This window comes from Naumovozyma castellii, chromosome 1 (assembly GCF_000237345.1).
Source record: "Naumovozyma castellii chromosome 1, complete genome".
NCBI classification, from domain to species: Eukaryota; Fungi; Ascomycota; class Saccharomycetes; order Saccharomycetales; family Saccharomycetaceae; genus Naumovozyma; species Naumovozyma castellii.
In genome coordinates this window covers 555,914-575,090 of record NC_016491.1, presented here as the reverse complement: position 1 = coordinate 575,090, position 19,177 = coordinate 555,914, and the positions used below count along the sequence as shown (strand labels likewise).

The 19,177-nt window shown below is 36.7% G+C and overlaps 8 protein-coding genes across 8 annotated transcripts; 6 read left to right on the top strand and 2 right to left on the bottom strand.

Annotated features, from left to right (window-relative positions):
- Positions 1 to 1,482: 1,482 nt before the first annotated feature.
- On the top strand, positions 1,483 to 2,928 carry NCAS0A02960 (WSC domain-containing protein; the record flags this gene model as incomplete). Its single annotated transcript, XM_003673197.1, has 1 exon — positions 1,483 to 2,928. The coding sequence occupies one exon, from the start codon at positions 1,483 to 1,485 to the stop codon at positions 2,926 to 2,928; it is 1,446 nt and encodes a 481-aa protein (XP_003673245.1).
- A 591-nt stretch (positions 2,929 to 3,519) lies between these two features.
- GRC3 (polynucleotide 5'-hydroxyl-kinase) lies at positions 3,520 to 5,361 on the top strand (the record flags this gene model as incomplete). Its single annotated transcript, XM_003673196.1, has 1 exon — positions 3,520 to 5,361. One exon carries the CDS (start codon positions 3,520 to 3,522, stop codon positions 5,359 to 5,361), a length of 1,842 nt encoding a protein of 613 aa, XP_003673244.1.
- A 135-nt stretch (positions 5,362 to 5,496) lies between these two features.
- RIX7 (putative AAA family ATPase RIX7) lies at positions 5,497 to 8,070 on the bottom strand (the record flags this gene model as incomplete). The annotated part of the gene is made up of 1 exon (XM_003673195.1): positions 5,497 to 8,070. The coding sequence occupies one exon, from the start codon at positions 8,068 to 8,070 to the stop codon at positions 5,497 to 5,499; it is 2,574 nt and encodes an 857-aa protein (XP_003673243.1).
- A 255-nt stretch (positions 8,071 to 8,325) lies between these two features.
- Positions 8,326 to 9,006, top strand: IRC19 (Irc19p; the record flags this gene model as incomplete). The annotated part of the gene is made up of 1 exon (XM_003673194.1): positions 8,326 to 9,006. One exon carries the CDS (start codon positions 8,326 to 8,328, stop codon positions 9,004 to 9,006), a length of 681 nt encoding a protein of 226 aa, XP_003673242.1.
- Positions 9,007 to 9,064: 58 nt separating this feature from the next.
- On the bottom strand, positions 9,065 to 11,506 carry NCAS0A02920 (uncharacterized protein; the record flags this gene model as incomplete). Its single annotated transcript, XM_003673193.1, has 1 exon — positions 9,065 to 11,506. One exon carries the CDS (start codon positions 11,504 to 11,506, stop codon positions 9,065 to 9,067), a length of 2,442 nt encoding a protein of 813 aa, XP_003673241.1.
- Positions 11,507 to 11,820: 314 nt separating this feature from the next.
- Positions 11,821 to 13,971, top strand: NCAS0A02910 (uncharacterized protein; the record flags this gene model as incomplete). Its single annotated transcript, XM_003673192.1, has 1 exon — positions 11,821 to 13,971. The coding sequence occupies one exon, from the start codon at positions 11,821 to 11,823 to the stop codon at positions 13,969 to 13,971; it is 2,151 nt and encodes a 716-aa protein (XP_003673240.1).
- A 519-nt stretch (positions 13,972 to 14,490) lies between these two features.
- ISA1 (Fe-binding Fe/S cluster assembly protein ISA1) lies at positions 14,491 to 15,402 on the top strand (the record flags this gene model as incomplete). The annotated part of the gene is made up of 1 exon (XM_003673191.1): positions 14,491 to 15,402. The coding sequence occupies one exon, from the start codon at positions 14,491 to 14,493 to the stop codon at positions 15,400 to 15,402; it is 912 nt and encodes a 303-aa protein (XP_003673239.1).
- A 751-nt stretch (positions 15,403 to 16,153) lies between these two features.
- HSP104 (chaperone ATPase HSP104) lies at positions 16,154 to 18,883 on the top strand (the record flags this gene model as incomplete). The annotated part of the gene is made up of 1 exon (XM_003673190.1): positions 16,154 to 18,883. The coding sequence occupies one exon, from the start codon at positions 16,154 to 16,156 to the stop codon at positions 18,881 to 18,883; it is 2,730 nt and encodes a 909-aa protein (XP_003673238.1).
- Between the last annotated feature and the right edge of the window lie 294 nt (positions 18,884 to 19,177).

Sequence of the window (19,177 nt, the reverse complement as noted above, 5' to 3'; positions counted from 1 at the left end):
GTGTAATTTAAAAATATGTAACGTTCTATAAAACTCGCTTTTTGAAGCCCTTTCAGAAAATGGATTGCCATCACGATGGGGAAGACACACGGTATACTTACTTTAGACTGAATAAGGCTTGTATTAACGAAAAAGCATCATAATAACTAGGGTATATAAAGGAGAAGAAAGCCTAGATCAGCTCAAATCGATAGAAAGACACAATTGATGTGTATGTAACATTTACCTTATCGACTTTCCCTTTGGAAAGTCATTATTGGTATCACCATCTAATTTGCTTTGATTTCATATAAGCTAGTGTTTTTAGTTTTAGATCAGGATGGATTGTTATGGAAATGTTGTTGCAACTTGCTTCAGTCACGCCATTCTCTCTACTTCTCAAAGCAACACTTTTGTTTTTATTTATCGGAATTGGGTTTACCGACCGAGCTTTAGCGATTACCGGACTGTTTTCTTACAAAGATATATACCTACGTAGGTTTGTTCTGAGCACTCTTGCAGAGTGACAATTCAGCCAAGAAACTCTGAGACAAACCTCTACTTTATTAAAATTTCGGACCACATTGGTAGCCCAACATTCCTTTCGAAGAACTAATTGTCATAAACAGTTTGTGTTTAAAGCCTCAAAATACGTACTTCCCTGCAAGCCTCAATTGGCATTTATGTCTTCCAATTATTGCATCCTACGATGTCTAGCGTTATGTTCGCTGACTTATGTTTAGTTTTAGTTTTCATGGGCCCCAATTGGAGAACGTCAAGGTGAAGTAAACAGTCACTGTCACTAAAACGATGTGGCTTTACCTAACTCGGACTGCTATTTTCTTTTTCAGGGGCATTCACCATATGATATTCTCGGAAGGGCCAGACCAGAAGGGGACGACTACGGTGGTTCTTCTTTGGGAAACACCTGTCCCAAAGAGGAAACACGCGCCAGGCAACCTCGAGGACCTAACACCGAATGTTGTGCTTTGCTCAGAAAAGGCCGCAGCCACTGTCAATGGGTGACAGCTGTCCTGAAGGATCTGTGCGCGTGTCGCCCAAAAGGGAAACAGTCCACAAAATTGCCGCAACGGAATGCAGCAGCGGACTAAAGAAAGACAAACAAACGACTCCTACGACGTACGTGTGTACGTACGTATTTTGAGAAAAAACAACAACAATCACGGAAAAAAAATATGTGCCGTCAAAAATTTTCTAATAAAAGAACACAAGGATTTGGCAACATTTGGATACTTTCTCTCTAATTTCCTTGCCAGACTAGTTAACGCATTAATTCAATATAGTAATTCGTATTCAATTCCGTTCAAGCACATAGTACTGAAAGGGCAAAAAAGGATAACATCCAATCAGTTTTATTTTGCATTCCCCCTCTCTGCGATCATCTCATTTTTTTCTTCAGTTCATTTCGTCTTTCCGTTTTCTCCTTAGTTCGTTCGATTCCTTTTTTTATTCAATTCATTTCATTTTAGTTCCATATCAATAATGATACATATATCGACACAGGCAACCATAATAATATTGTTTTGTTTTTTAACGACCATACAGAATGTGCATGCAGCACAGAGTCTTTGCTCGACCGAGAATGTTGCAGAAAATTCAGGATTTGAAAATCAATTCCAAAGTAATGGGTTATGCTCGGGCCATTGTCAAGGATATAATTATGCAATTGTACAGAAATATATGTGTTGGTGTTCCAACTCGGCCCCTTCATCAACAACAGATTTAAGTCAATGTGATACTAGTTGCCCAGGTTATGGTTATGAACAATGTGGTAGTCCAGAAAATTCTGTGTTTGGATATATAAATTTACAACAAAATGTTCCAATACTGCCCTCTGAGTTTAACTCCCTTTTAGAATTGTCATCAACAAATACCAAAAAAAAAACATCAACAACATATGTCAAACCCCTAGCATCTTCATCGACAGTACCAACAACATCTAGCAAACTTTTAAGTTCGTCATCCTCGTCTTCAACTGGTCAAGTGGAAAAGATGACATCTAGCACCATTGAAACTACCACATCATCAATTGTGCAATCTCACAGTTCGACAGTTACATCAAAAACAACTCAAACTTTGCAACCAACCACGACATCAAGCACGACGGAAAAGAGTTCTGTTGCTAAATTTTCCTCTTCTTCAGCATCAAGCTCGACAATGAGTACATCTACAATAACTAGTACTGCACCCACAAGTACTAGTAGTTCAACGTCAATTTCAATTTCCACTTCCGCTTCCACTTCCACTTCGAGCATCAAATTAGATCTATCTACGTCATTCATTTATTCAATAATGACGGTAACAAAAGTACAAAGTGAATCATCCACTAATGGTACCATAGCAACTGCATCAAACTTGAACTACATGACAACAAAGGTAATTACCACCATTTTTACTTCACCCACCCAGAATGCAATGGTAAATGCCACAATGAATAATTATAGCAACCATACTAATGATGATACACAGGGGAAATCGCAAAAGGGTTATTGGCAATCACCAGGCAAAGTTGCAGGAACCTTCGTGGTAGTTGGGGTGGTGGTAGTGGTTATAATAGCCATCGTTGTTTGGTACTTCTTAGTTCGTCCAAGAAACAAGAGAGATGATTTTGAAAGGCAATACAATGATGTCGTATTGGGTAGACCCTCCGGTGATAATGGTAGAAATTCCTCATCAGTAAGTGCCACACATGAATTTGTATATACTGATGAAAAGGGTATTATACATCCCAAGACACCAGCTACAGCACATACTAGTTCTTTTCATGATGATGCCTCATCTGATATTTCTTACACAAGACCAGTGATAATGGACCAAAGATTAGACCCCACACAAATGATGGCACAAATTGAAAATACAAAGTCGAAAGTATCTCTGGCAGATGACGTTGATTATTCAAGAAAAGTTTTACGTGTCATTAACGATTAGCGCCTTATGTTAGGCTTGAATCAACTCAATTCAATTCAATTCAATTCAATTCAATTCAATTCAATTCAAAAACTTTAATTCACTTCTTAACGATCATATTTTTTAATTATACATACTTAATTTATTCAAGCATTTCTTCATTCATCTGATATTATCTTTATTTTGTAAAGATGTAGAGCCCTGAAATCTACAGGGGGTCGTTTTAACAGGGCAGAATCCAAATAATTTTCTTCTGAGAAATTCAACTGCTTTGTTTCCCTTCGGATAGGCACGTGACAGTTGAGCGAAGGTTTAAGTAAGCGGCTCTTGATTCGAAATTTATATGCAGTGAAAAATTCTATTAAACCTCATCGAGGTCAACATTTCATATAAACAAGCATCGTTACTATAAATTCTGTCCCCATACTCGTTTACTTGCCACTAGCATTTAACTCACTAGTATGTTTGCTATTTGTTCTATCTCTCAGCTGTTCATTTTTACCTTTTCCACTTACTAACAACAAGCATCTATATTTTCCAGTGAATGAAGGAAGCGTACCGAAATATGAAAATTCAGGTTCAGATTCAGATTCGGATTCCAGTTTATCATTGATGACTCCAAGTATTTCATCTTCTAAAGAACCCACTTCGACTATTTTGCAAGAAGAGTATGATTCTGGTGCGGAAGCAGATGGATTGGCAAATCAAAGAGATCTAGAAATATTTCATCCATTATTAAATCATAATATATTCCGAATTGTTGAATCTAATCAAACTGCCTTACTCATAGGTCTCAAAGAAAAGGAAAATGTGTACCTATCAGGAATTTTTCAATTACAGATTGTAAAAGGTGGAATAAAATATAACAATGTTCATTATAATGCGTCCAAACAAATCATTACCTTCTGGCACCCTTTATCTAATTCCATATCAGGGATTCAAAGTTCACATTATGCTGGATGGGAAGAAGAGATATTCATCGATAATAGCTATAAGACTCTAATAACAGAAGAGTTAAACGATTACCCTTGTATACTACGAATAAGGAACGCCCCGGTGGAAGGCCTCCTGGATTGTTTTAAACTCTACAAAGATGTCCGTTTTTTATGGAAGATTCGTGACTGCCAAGCAAAAAATATTACCTCCAGGGATCAAACTTTTGATATTTTAACTGAATATGTTGACGATTTCTCTCCGTTAGAAATATCAACTCAATGGTCAGCAGCAATTGAAAATTTGAATATGATTCATAGGAACGAATCATTGGATGTTAGAATTATGGTCATTGGTGGCAAAAATTCTGGGAAGTCCACTTTTTTGAAGCTATTGTTGGAAAATTTCTTGCATGGTGGTTCTTCTATGGAAATGACACAACAAGAATTATTATATTTGGATTTAGATCCGGGACAGCCAGAGTATTCTCATCCCGAATGTATCTCACTGACAGAAATTAATTCATCGGAGAAAGTTTTGGGTCAAGATTTGAACCAGGCATTCAAAAAGATCATAAAACAATTATATGTGGGAATGCCCTCTCCACAAGATGAACCAACTCTATATCTAGAAAAAGTGGACAAAATAATAGAAGCATTTGAAAATGAGTCATTTGTCGGTACTTCTCTGTTAAACTTACCGGGGTGGATAAAAGGTTTTGGATTGAATATTTTAAATCACATTATAAAGCAATACAAACCTACAAATATAATTATATTGGAATCTAATAACACAAAGCAATATACTGACAGCTTGCAGATACCAGACTATTTTGAAACAGCCCTTCACAATAAATATAAACCTTCAATCTCTACTCTAAAAGCAAACTCTAATTCCAATAAAGACAGCACATTACAAAAACAATCAAAGTTTCAACCATCTCAGATAAGAATCTTCAAAATGCTCGCACTTTTTCATAAAACGCAGCAAGATATTTACAACCTAAAGTACGACTTCCATCCTCTTGTTACAAAAGCACCCGTCCAAATTTCATATGGCAATTCACCAGGTATCTGTGGAATACAGATGTTGAATGAGTTCAAGAATATTCACCCAGATGATTTACAAAGTGCATTGGAAGGTACTATTTTCGGGCTTCATCGCGTAACCAATGATATAACCAGACATTCTTCCCTTAAAGGAACTTTTCCATTGCTACAGGAGAAAATTCCAAATATGGAATATGTAACCCTGATGTTACTTCATTCTATAGACGCCCAGAATTGCATCATGAATGTTTATATTCCAGAATATATGATCACTGAATTAAAGGCTGCAGAACACGTAGAATGGGTCATAACTAGGGGTAAAAGCGAGACTCCACTTTGTGAATTTTATCCACCTAATAAACTATTCTGGGAAATTGAACCTCCATTTATTTCAACTCAAAGAAGGAAAAAGTACGAGCATATCTGGAAAGTAAGAAGAAATGTAAAAAGAAGAGGTCACCATCTAAAATGAAGTAGAATAGGAACGAAATAAAAATACCATACATATATTATGCCTTTCACTGAAACAGCTGCAATAGATTAATATAGATATAAAAGTTTATTTATACTTCTGAATATTCTTAATTGTTGTGTATATTCTATAAACTTAATTCGTCGATATACCTTCATCTTCTTTCAACTCGACATCATCATTCCATCCCATTTTTCTATTTAGTTTGTCATATTTTGCCCTGTCCTTATCACTCACTGAAGGTTTTATTTTTTGTAATGCCCTATTGAAATCATTAGCTGTTACCAAGACTTGTTCATCTAACGCTCCAACAGTTAAATCTTCAAACTCTTTATCCAGATTGTTATCTCCAACAGATTGTATATCATCTGTCTTAAAGAAGCTTCTTTTAAGCGCTAACACAGAACTTTCTCTAACCAGTGCTGCCAAGTCGGCCCCAGAGAAATTTCTACAACGTTCGTCTTGTATAATTTTTCTAAAATCAACACCTTCAGCCAATGGAGTACCACTTGATCTAGAAACAGTTGTAATAATATCAACTTTCTCTTCATAGTTCGGTAGCTCGATAAAAATTGTTTTATCCAATCTGCCTGGCCTTAACATTGCAGGATCAATCATATCAGGTCTATTAGTAGCCGCTACAACAAAAATCCCACGTCTATCATTCAAACCATCTAATTCTGTCAGTAGTGTGTTAACAACTCTAGATGAAGATTCAGATAACGAAGTATCTCTCCTTGGCACAAGAGCATCCAATTCATCAAAGAATATCACACAGGGTACCGATGCCCTAGCACGTGTAAACACTTGTCTAATCGCTCTTTCCGATTCACCAACATATTTATTTAATAATTCGGGACCCTTGATAGAAATAAAGTTTGCTCTAGATTCATTCGCTACCGCTTTAGCTAGTAAAGTCTTACCACAACCTGGTGGCCCCCATAATAAAACACCTGCAGGTGCATTAATACCCACTTTTTCATATAGTTCTGGTCTCTTGATAGGTTGTACAATAGCCATATTCAATTCAACACGGACCTTACCCAAGGCACCAACATTAGCCCAAGTAACGTCTGGAACAGTCGCAAACCCTTCTCTCTTAGCCGTTGGTTGAATTGTAGGAAGAGCTTTTAAGAAGTCCTCGTATTTGATTGATAATTGGGCTAACTGTTCATCATTTAGCGGTTCTGGGAAGTTTTGTATAAATTTTTGAATAATTGACAATGGAAGTGGATCAATCATGTTAGCTGTGTTCTTCAAACTTTGTTCATTTATGAGAGAGTCATTCTGTTGACCTGTTTCTGTGGGCACCGGTGATTCATTTTGATCGATATCCATTTGGTCTTCGCTAGAAAATTCAACAGTATTGGAATCATTGGAAGTCAAAGTAGAATACGTTTGGAAGATTCTTTTTATAGCGCAAGTACCTGCAGCGGTAGTTAGAGCCTTTAGGTCCGCACCAACAAACCCAGGAGTTAGTTTTGCTAATTTTAGGAAGTCGATTTCACCGTCGATCTTCAAATTATTAGACATTTTCTTAAGAATATGTAATCTGGAAACTTCATTAGGGACATTCAAACAAATTTCTCTATCGAACCTCCCTGCTCTCCTCAAGGCTGCGTCTAAGGAATCGGGTCTATTTGTTGCTCCAATAACAATAACAGGTTTCCCACCTGTTTGCTCCATTGATAATTCATCCATGGAGGTCAAGAGTTGTGCTACAATTCTCCTTTCCATTTCTCTTTGGGCACCCCCATCACGTTTTGGTGTAATGGCATCGATTTCATCGAAAAACATTAGGCATGGAGCCAACGACTTGGCCTCTTCAAACAATTCCCTAAGTTTCTTTTCACTTTCACCAGACATTCCACTTACTACAGATGGAGCCGAAATCGAGATAAATGGAACTTTTAATTCACCTGCAAGGGCATTGGCAATTGAAGTCTTACCACAACCTGGTGGCCCATGGAGCAGTACCCCTCTAGGTGGCTCAACACCTGTGGATAAATAAATCTCGGGATGCAAAATGGGCAGGCCTATCAATTCCATTAGTTGGGCTATGACATCGTCCATACCACCTAACGAGTTCAAATCAGATGAAGGTGGGGTTCTATCAGCTTTGGTTTTTTGTCTCTTTGTCTTACTAGGTCCTTCCTTGGATCTTTTCTTTGATTTGGGAGTGTGTTCTTCTGTGATTGTACCATCAGGAACTGGAGTAGGCTCTACACTTTTTTCTTGTTTTGCAGCCCATTGACTTGTGATGCTTTTATTCATATCATTTGTATCTGCAGCAATCATTAGATTTTTTGCTATCAGAGCATCGCCATTGATGTTTGCCTGTTCTTCTTCATCCAGCTTGGCAGAAAACTCAGGATATGCACTAAATTCTTCAGCTTCTTCTTCGATAGCACTCTTTAGGACACGTTCGATTGTCTTTTGTAGGACAACTTTCTTCGTTCTTTGTAAAGATAGATCTTTAGTTAGACAAAAAGTGTAGACTTCGCCTGGGTTTAAATCCTTGGCAAAGAAAATATTGTCAAAAACATCAGCATTCGAGCCCTCATCTATTGTTTCGATGTCATGAACCTTCTGTGCATTGGCTCTTTTCAAGTCAGCAGTCTTTTCATCCAATAAACGATAAATTAGGTCGGAAATTTTTGTATCAAGAGCTCCCACTAGGGACCCTTTTTTGGACTTCACTTTTGCCATTCTCTTCTAGTATATTGCAAATTTCTACTTCGTGTATACCATGAACTAATCAGTTTCACAGTGTTGAATAGCTTAGCAATGTAACATTAGCGGCAGATTCGTAAATACTCTTGCGATGAGCATCTAATTTTTCAAAAAAATATTTAGTGAAAAATCATGTTGGACGTAAATATAAACAGAGGGGTTTCAAGCTTCTCCGATCAATAAAATCCACTGCCAATATTCTGATGAATTGGAACCTTTAGATATGTTACGATGTTGAAGAACTCAATAGTGACCAAAAATGCTATTATCACGTCGACCAATACCCTGATAAAAAATAATGTCAAATACTTGCTTATTGACCGTCAATCATTGTTTGCACAATGGGAAAATGAACAAAAGTCCTGTCTTAGGATCCTGTATCGAAGATTTGCGAGATTGCGACCATTCATTTCCAATAGGGGTATGGTTAGAGACACATATATGGATTATATCCGTTATAAATTTATAAAAGAAGATTATTCCTTGAAGAGAAGCTTGGTACTTAAAGACGAAGGTGGCGATACATTACATCCTCAGTACCCATTAAAATCAACATTAAAGACGCTTGATTTTGTTACTAAGGCAGTCAGTTTTATACCAGAAAGAAAAGGTATGAAATTGTGTATTGCAAGGGACAATACCATTTGTAGGCAGATAATGAAAAATTTACTTACCATAGAGTACTTTAAAGAAGAAGTTTCACGTTGGCAAAAGACAAAACGAGAGACAACTGCTTACATCGATTATAGACTTAAATTTAATCATCTAAAAATATTTGATTGTGAGAATGATGAATCGTCTAAAAAAGAATGCAAGAAGACAAAGGATAAACGCTTGATAAAACTCCGAGTCATTGGGGAGTTCGATAGAAATATAATATTCATGAACGATATGCTGGGAACTAGATTGTAATTAATTAAGTATGTAGATATGTTCTTGTAAATAGTTTATTACTTTCCCATTGATACCTCTATCTATTTTTTTTTTGAGGTGAACCAGTTTGACTTTGTTGGCCCATAACTGCAACACCCATCAAACTGCCCTCCTTTCCATTATTTGATATAGTGTAGTCAAATGGAAGCTTTGTCGGGGATTGACTATCAATATTGAAATTGGGATATTGGTATTGGCGGTAGTCTATACTATTGTTCGGTATACTCAACCTTACATTAGGTTGCTGCATTAACCCCACATATGAATTTTTGACTGGAGAATATGTTTCTTCATTTTTCGATATGACATCTTCATGAATAATAAAGTCATTTCTTTCGTTTCTTGAAACAATGTCTGCTTTTCTCCATTGTGCGTAATTACTCAAGTCTTTCAATAACATTTGCAGACTATCAGCACTTTCCTTATTATATGTTATTAAAATACTTTTATTCAACACTGCTATTTTTGCATTAAAGCGTTCGTCAAAGTTAGCTATGACTTGGTTTTCAAATATACTTAAAGACTCCTCCGTGAAGTTTTTGGTCATTTTAATTTCCATTTCAAAGCCAAAATAGGAGTTAATAAGATCAGTTGCAGCTTTTGAAGGGTTTTCTTCCATACCTTTAATAGTCAAAACAAAATTATCAGTTGGAACGGATAATGGAAACATTATATAGACGTTGTGAGCTTTTTCCAATGTACCTATAATTGATCCACCATAATTGCTTAAAAGGAATCGATATTGAGTCAATGATATATGGACTTTCACAATTGTTTGCATTGATCCAAAATTATCAACCATATTAATTAAGTCGTTCTTGGCAATTATTATATTATTGTGATTTTTAAATGGACACCTAATGATTACATTATCATATCTGATTAAAGATGACTTCTCCTGAGGTAATAAGAAACTATTAGAAAATTGAATGAACACATTATGTTTCCGCATTGTAGTTTGGATGATCGAACCACCTGAACCTATTACAGGTCTATGATAAAGTTCAGGTATGTAAAACGAATCTTCTGCCGGTAATTCATTTAACACCAAATTAAAGGCAGTTTGGAAATTAGTTAATGATGACGTATGAATCAAATGTAGAAATAACCTTTCATCTTCTTTCAAGCGCTCTAATTTTAGTAGTGAATCATGATTCGCGTCCAGTATTCTTGTCAGTTTGCCATTCTTTTTACCTGATATAAATTCTTCGAATGATGGGTCTAATTCAAATATTGCTTTCCACTGTAACACATCATATTTAGATAAGTCAGAAGAAGCAAATATTTTAATTAATTTTTCAATAATGTCAGTTGATTTGGTTGTATGATTACCGATGATTAATAATTGGTTCTCTTGTTGAGAGTCCTGTACTATAATTAAATCTTCGTGCAAAACATGTTCTAATAATTGATCATCAATTGTGGAATTATCATCGAAAATTAATTGAATTTCCGTAATTTGCTGCAAAACATGTATTGTGAAATATCTTATCGCTAAAATTAATAGTTCCTTCGATGTAGAACAAAATTCCGCCTTCTCTGATGAAATGTATATAGAGCATTGGAATTTCAAAGTTATCTTGTCCACCGTCTCCCTACAAAATCTTCTTATGTATCTTAGTTTCCCTGGAGAAATACCTGAGAGAGATTTATAGTATGTTGGTGTCCTACTTTTAAGAATATCCATCAGCATTTTCTTCACAATCGGTAGGAATGAATGTACCTCGCTGGACAAGTAAATGGTCTTTTCTTTATCTAACAAGTTGCCATCATTTAGATGTGGCTGGTATATATTTGTCTTGTAAGTTGATTTAACGTATTGGATGGTTGCGGGATGGATATCCAGAGGAACGGGATCTTCATGAAGGAAATTCAATTCGAGAGTATCTACTTTTAATCGTGTTCTCTTGGAATCAGTAGTAACTGTTGATTTCATCACATCTAGCAATGCAAGAACATGATGTTTGGCTGCTAATACTTTACATTCCTTTCCTAAGATGTAGAGGTCGCAATTGGTATTATTATGTTTTAGGGACGGAATTATGATATCGATTGATAATTCGTGGCATATACAATCTAGATTTGAAACTTGCTCATCAGTCAACTCCTTGTCTGGAAGTAATGTTACAATGTCATTGAAGGAGATTTTATGAGAGATAGTTGGTTCTGAAGTGTTGGATGTCACTGATCCATTAATGGGCAGTGAGATAAAAGCAGCGCTATTAATTATGGGCTCACTTAAAACAGTCAAGGCATTGATATCCTCTATACCATCACAAAGCACATTAGTAAGATTGAATTCTTTCAAGAGAGGCTCAAGTTGTAAAGTTTCAATTATCTCCTTTGAGAGCGGCTTCCATCCAATCCTCGAGCTATATGTGGTCTCAGCCCCATCAATAAAAAGGAATATCGAGGAGGTTAAAGGTTCAATTATTCTAAATTGATCAACATTAGGAGCGGACATTTCTTGAACTTTCATTCACCTTTCCCAATTCCGGTAGCTCGATCTGTTCACCAACTATCACTACCGTAAATCTAGTTACATAGTGATGAAGTTAATGTTGACACAAATCGCTGTTTCATAGGTTACCCGCCGCTCCGGACAAATTTTGAAATTTACAATTTATGACAAATCAGACGAACAATCTCCCATGGAAACGAGTGTAGATTGCACCCCAAGAGGAATCAAAACTCTTTTATAAACACATCCTGTTTTATTCTAAACTATCCAGTGACAGGAAAGTATAAAACTATACTATACAACGTAAGAAGCATAACAAATAACATTTGAAAATGGCGTTCTCAACAGCAGCTGCTATTCAACGCCCCACGAATCCAAGGTTGAACAGACCATGTGTTGACTGTACTTGTTCCCCAGGCCTTCTATCTAGACAAGGCAGACGTGCGTCAGTATTTCTGAAGCAAATGTCCAATAACACTAGAAAATCTAGATCCGGTAGGAGAAATTCAAATGACAGCTCCATTGCGGATACCATGTCCATTTACTCATCTGATTCCTTGTGTCAGTCTGCTAAGGAGGTTAACACTACTGGTAGATTATTGGCATTAAGAAAGGAGATGGGTAAAAATGAGCTTTGTTGTTACATTGTCCCAAGTGAAGATGAGCATCAATCCGAATACGTTTCTCTATTGGATCAAAGAAGACAGTTCATTTCCGGATTTTCTGGTTCTGCTGGTATTGCATGTATTACTAGAGATTTGTTAAATTTCAATGACGATGCCCCTGAAGGTAAATCGATCCTAAGTACTGACGGTAGATATTTCAACCAAGCTAGTCAGGAATTAGATTTTAATTGGACTTTAGTGAGACAAGGTATTGATCCTTTAACTTGGCAAAGATGGTGTATTCGTGAAGCAAAGGAGATGTCTTTGAGTTTAGGCGGGAAGCCTGCCAAGATTGGTGTGGATCCAAAATTAATCTCTCATGAAGAAGTGGTTAATTTCCAAAATTTAATTAAAGAGGAATTGGCCGATGTGGAGAAGTGTCAAGTGGAATTAGTGGCAGTCCCCGGGAACTTGGTTGATAATATTTGGAATCAATTTGAAACGGTTCCAGCTAGAGTCAATAATGAATTATTGTTACTCACTCATGACTCTCATGGTGAAAATTTTGATTCTAAACGAGATCGGTTTTTAAATTGTTTGACTAAGAAATACCAAATTGAAGATTTGAATTCTACCTCATTCATTGCTGTGGCATTAGATGAGATTTGTTGGTTCTTAAATCTGCGTGGTAGTGACATCCCATTTAACCCTGTATTTTATTCCTATTTGTTGATCAATGAAAAGGAAACAATTTTGTTTACTGACAATCCATTTAATTCCACCATTTCGACTTATTTTGAAACAAATAATATAACGGTGAAACCATACAATGAAATTTGGTCATATTTGACTGCATCTATTGAATCAAATTCTCTTAAGAAATTTTTTATTCCAGACACTGCATCATGGCAACTAATCAATACAGTTTCCAAAACTTCATTCAAAATAATCCCATCACCCATTAACGTTTATAAATCAGTGAAGAATAGCATTGAAATTGCCAATGCGCATTGTGCTCAAGTGAAAGATGCACAATGTTTAATTCAATATTTTGCCTGGTTGGAAGATAAATTGGTTAATCATGATGCGTTATTGGATGAATATAAGGCTGGAGAAAAATTGCTTCAAATAAGACACACACAAAAGAATTTCATGGGTAATTCATTTGAAACGATCTCCTCAACGGGGGCTAATGCAGCTGTGATTCATTATTCTCCACCTGTGGAAGGATCCTCCATGATTGATCCATCCAAGATCTATTTATGTGATTCAGGTTCACAATTTTTGGAAGGAACCACTGATATTACAAGAACCATTCATATGACTCAACCTACAAAGGATGAAATAAATAATTACACTTTAGTGTTAAAGGGTAATTTAGCTTTGGAAAGATTAGTGTTCCCGGAGGGTACCACTGGGTTCCATATTGATATAATTGCTAGACAATATTTATGGTCGCATGGATTAGACTATAGACATGGTACCGGGCATGGTATTGGATCATTTTTAAATGTTCACGAGGGTCCCATTGGAGTTGGAATAAAGCCCCATTTGGCACAGTTCCCCTTACAGGCGGGGAATATAATATCCAATGAACCTGGTTATTATAAGGATGATGAATATGGGATTAGGATTGAAAATGATATGGTTGTCAAGGAAGCTGTTGGTTTAGAGTTTGGTGACAAGAAGTTTTTGAAGTTTGAAAATATTACATTAGTTCCCTACTGTAGGAAGTTGATCAATGTGAAGTTACTCACTAAGGAGGAAAAGGAACAATTAAATAGTTATAACAAGAGGATTTGGGACAGTTTAGTTCAAATGATACAACCTCAAAGCATTACGTACAAGTGGTTGAAGAGAGAGACGGCCAATTACTAAGTACTCATTTATTATTCATTCAATGATTAAATATTAACAAGTCTGTTTATTCTCAATGTCCTTTATATACACTATAGTCATCCTTGGGTGAGTTCATCTTATTTGAATAATTTAGCCGCCCAAGACTTATGCGAGAAATCGGTTTATATCGGGTGTGTGGGTTTCGTAGCCAGCGACAAATTTACTAAGAAACTCGCCGCTGATTGGTCGAGTGGAATCCGCTGGGATTTGGAATTCCGTGTTCGCATAAGTGGATTCAACAGGCTCGAAAAATGCCCATTTAGTGGAATCTCCTTCAAGGTACTAATCGGGACGATATGTATTGCTAGCTATGATTCATACACTACTTGTTAATTTAGTGATTACAAATCCATAATTCAAAAGCATCAGTGTTTGCTCTATCTAGCTACACAAAGTATTTAAAGAGAGAGGAAGAACAAACAGCCATTCACATCCCATTTACAATAAGATATACACAAAGAAGTTACAAATTCTGACTTACAATAGCATAAATACAAAATGATAAATAGGTTACCATCCCAACATCTACACATGTTAAACAGGTCTCAAAGGTTATTTTCGCAGTCCGCAAAGATACGAGGTAGTAGAAATATTATGACGGGGGTGTCCTCCTCAACAAATTCTACATTCAAGATGAAGTTCATTCCATCACCTTTAAAGAAGAATAATTCAGAGACAACCACCAAGGTAAACCCGGTACCCGTTCAATCAAACTCAGCATATAAATTCAAATTCATAATACCTACAAATACAACAAAAGCTCAAGCTACTCCTAATAATGAAGGATCTGCTCCATTATTATCTAAATGGTCAAGTTATGCTCTCCCCTCCAAAGAGGTCCTGGCAGAGCAAAAGAAGATAGTAGCTGAAAAGGAAAGAATGGAACAAGAAAGGTTAAAGGAAGCTGAAAGAGTTGTTGCGCAGGCAAGAAGTGACACTCAAGAAATCGAAGCTAAGGAAGCATCAACGAGCGCTACTACAGCTGAGATGCAGGCATCTTCATCTACATCAATTATAAATTCAGGTCCCGCAGCCACAACGGTGACACCAATGAGAAAGAAAAGAAGAAGAACTTTAAGACCAAAGAAGGCTTTCATTACTTTGAGTCCAAAGGCTTTGGTTCATTTGAGAGCATTACTGAATCAACCTGAGCCTAAGATGATTAGAGTGGGTACCAGGAACCGTGGTTGTTCAGGTACTACATACGATTTACAATATATTACCGAACCAGGTAAATTTGATGAAATTGTAGAACAAGACGGTGTCAAGATTGTTATTGATTCCAAGGCCCTATTCAGTGTTGTGGGAAGTGAAATGGATTGGATTGATGACAAATTGGCAGCCAAATTCGTATTCAAGAATCCAAATTCAAAGGGTACCTGTGGCTGTGGTGAAAGTTTCATGGTTTAATTCGATTAAACAAACTTCATTGGACCATATTATTTATTAAAGTAAAACAAACATACATATTTATTATATTTATTATTCCACATAATCAACATCTCATTCGCAAATCTACTCAAAAAAGAAGTTTATGCTTTTTAGTCGTTGGCATGCCATGTCATGCGCCGTTCCTAGCTCCGGTTGGCAAGGTAGCGAGACATCATCTGGCAGATTATATGTGCAAAATTGAGAGTAAGTACTTGATATTTTAACTACGTTTCAAGAATCATCGCAGACTTAAAGAGCACAGAGTTATCAGTGATAAGTGCAAGTAATCAGTGTCATGATAAGCGCACAATGGCTCTATGACTCTAAACTCCACTCAAAATGTGTCCAACATACATAGTCAATGTGTTCCTTCTATTCTTCTAGAAAATTCTAGAAGGTTGTTGAAAGAGATTATATTTTTCAAGACGTTTCCAGAAGTTTCTCGCGCAACGGAGAAATCTGATGATACTTTTGTATTGTACTATACGGACCCCCTCCCCCTGAAACCAGATATCATCGCAGGTATTATCGTAATCATCCCGTATTCTTTTTGACTGTAAGGAATGGAATTGTGTTTGGGGTTGCGGTATTTATGGATTTGTAATGAAGAGTATATAAGGACATCTTACTTTTGCACTCTTGAACCCTAATCTTTCTTTCTTGTGCTTCCCTCTCAACTGTTCTTGTAAAGAAAGCAATTATAATAGAACTAAAAACTAACAAGAATAAAATGAACGACGAAACACAATTCACAGAAAGAGCATTGACTATTGTCACTTTGGCTCAAAAATTAGCAGAAGATCATCAACATCCACAATTATTACCAATCCATTTATTAGCTGCCTTCATTGAAACTCCTGAGGATGGTAGTATTTCTTATTTACAAAATTTGATTGAGAAGGGTAGATTTGATTTTGATCTTTTCAAGAAAGTCGTGAATAGAACCCTGGTGAGAGTGCCACAACAACATCCTGCACCAAGTCAAATTACACCAAGTTATAGTTTAGGAAAGGTACTACAGGATGCCGCCAAGATACAGAAGCAACAAAAAGATTCATTTGTAGCTCAAGATCATTTATTATTTGCACTTCTCGATGATTCATCCATACAGACTGTCTTTAAGGAAGCTTCCATTGATATTGAAGCCATCAAGCAACAGGCTTTGGTATTAAGAGGTAATCAAAAAATTGATTCTAGAGGTGCTGATACTAATACACCATTGGAATATTTGAATAAGTATGCCATTGATATGACAGAACAAGCCAGAGAGGGTAAATTAGATCCCGTCATTGGTAGAGAAGAAGAGATTAGAAATACCATCAGAGTATTGGCTAGAAGAATTAAATCTAATCCCTGTTTAATTGGTGAGCCTGGTGTCGGTAAGAGTGCTATCATTGAAGGTGTTGCTCAAAGAATTATTGATGATGATGTACCTACTTTATTACAAGGTGCCAAATTATTTAGTTTGGATTTAGCCGCTTTAACTGCTGGTGCCAAGTATAAAGGTGATTTTGAAGAAAGATTTAAAGGTGTCTTAAAGGAAATTGATCAATCAAAGACTTTAATCGTGTTGTTTATTGATGAAATTCATATGTTGATGGGTAATGGTAAAGATGATGCTGCCAATATTTTGAAACCTGCCTTATCTAGAGGTCAATTGAAGGTTATTGGTGCTACAACAAATAATGAATATAGATCCATTGTGGAGAAGGATGGTGCCTTTGAAAGAAGATTTCAAAAGATTGAAGTCTCTGAACCAACTTTAAGAGAGACAGTTGCCATCTTGAGAGGGTTACAACCTAAATATGAAATTCATCATGGGGTTAGAATCTTAGATAGTGCTTTAGTTACTGCTGCTCAACTGGCTAAGCGTTATCTTCCATATAGAAGATTACCTGATTCTGCCTTGGATTTAGTTGATATTTCATGTGCTGGTGTTGCTGTTGCAAGAGATTCTAAGCCAGAAGAATTAGATTCCAAAGAACGTCAATTACAATTATTACAAGTTGAAATTAAAGCTTTGGAAAGAGATGAAGATGCTGATAGTACCACTCAGGATAGGTTAAAGCAAGCTAAACAAAAGGAAGCCTCATTACAAGAAGAATTGGAACCCTTAAGACAACGTTATAATGAGGAAAGAACTGGTCATGAAGAATTAACTAAGGCCAAGAAGAAATTGGATGAATTGGAAAGTAAAGCTCAAGATGCAGAACGTAGATATGATAATGCTACCGCAGCTGATTTAAGATATTTTGCCATTCCTGATATTCAAAAGCAAATTGCCAAATTGGAAGAACAAGTTGCTGAAGAAGAAAAACGTGCTGGTTCTCACTCTATGATTCAAAATGTTGTTGATTCTGATACAATTTCTGAGACTGCTGCTAGATTAACTGGTATCCCCGTGAAGAAATTAACTGAATCTGAAAATGAGAAATTAATTCATATGGAACGTGATTTATCATCTCAAGTTGTTGGTCAAATGGGAGCCATTAAAGCTGTTTCCAATGCTGTAAGATTATCCAGATCTGGGTTAGCCAATCCAAGGCAACCTGCCTCTTTCTTATTCTTAGGTCTTTCCGGTTCAGGTAAAACTGAATTAGCCAAGAAGATTGCTGGGTTTTTATTTAATGATGAAGATATGATGATTAGAGTGGATTGTTCCGAATTAAGTGAGAAATATTCAGTATCCAAGTTATTGGGTACCACTGCTGGTTATGTTGGTTATGATGAAGGTGGGTTTTTAACTAACCAATTACAATACAAGCCATATTCAGTTTTGTTATTTGATGAAGTGGAAAAGGCACATCCTGATGTGTTAACTGTCTTATTACAAATGTTGGACGATGGTAGAATTACATCTGGTCAAGGTAAGACCATTGATTGTTCTAATTGTATTATCATCATGACATCTAATTTGGGTGCTCAATTTATCAATTCTCAAGAAGGTTCTAAGATTTCAGATTCCACTAAGGATATGGTCATGGGTGCAGTTAAGAATCATTTCAGACCTGAATTTTTGAATAGAATCTCGAGTATTGTTGTGTTTAACAAGTTATCGCGGAAGGCTATCCATAAGATTGTAGATATCAGAATCAAAGAGTTGGAAGCTAGGTTTGAAGCCAACGATAAGCATTACAAATTGAATGTTTCTCCAGAAGCTAAGGATTTCCTTGCCAAGTTTGGTTACTCCAACGATATGGGTGCCAGACCATTAAACAGATTGATCCAGAACGAGATCTTGAACAAGTTAGCCGTGAGAATCCTAAGGAAGGAAATCTTGGACAAGGAAACCGTCAATATTGTGTTGAAGGCTAACGGTAAAGGTGCAAACGATGCTACGGGAGAAGGTGAGTCGCTTGAAGTGTTACCAAACCACGAGGCAGCAGTGGACGCCAAGACGGCCGATGGAGATGCGATGGATATTGACGACGATCTGGACGACGATCTGGACCTCGACTAGTCACCCTGTATATTTATGTAGAGAATAAAATAAAATAGAATAAAGTAAAAATTCAAGGATATCGGTGTTTTGTGCGGAGCGGAGAGCCGAAAGTGCGATGTCATATTGACAGAGTGCGGGTGAAGTGCCCAGTGTTCTCCGTCCATCCGGCTCCCTCTGTCTCTCTGCCTGGAGTCTTGTCTAGCGGTCCGTCTAGGGTTGGCCGTCCCGTACCGCCGTCCCCTTCAAGGAATTCCGCCGAACATTCCCTGTCTCTGTCTGTGTGTCCGAAATCTTAAATCTGGAGTGTAGCCG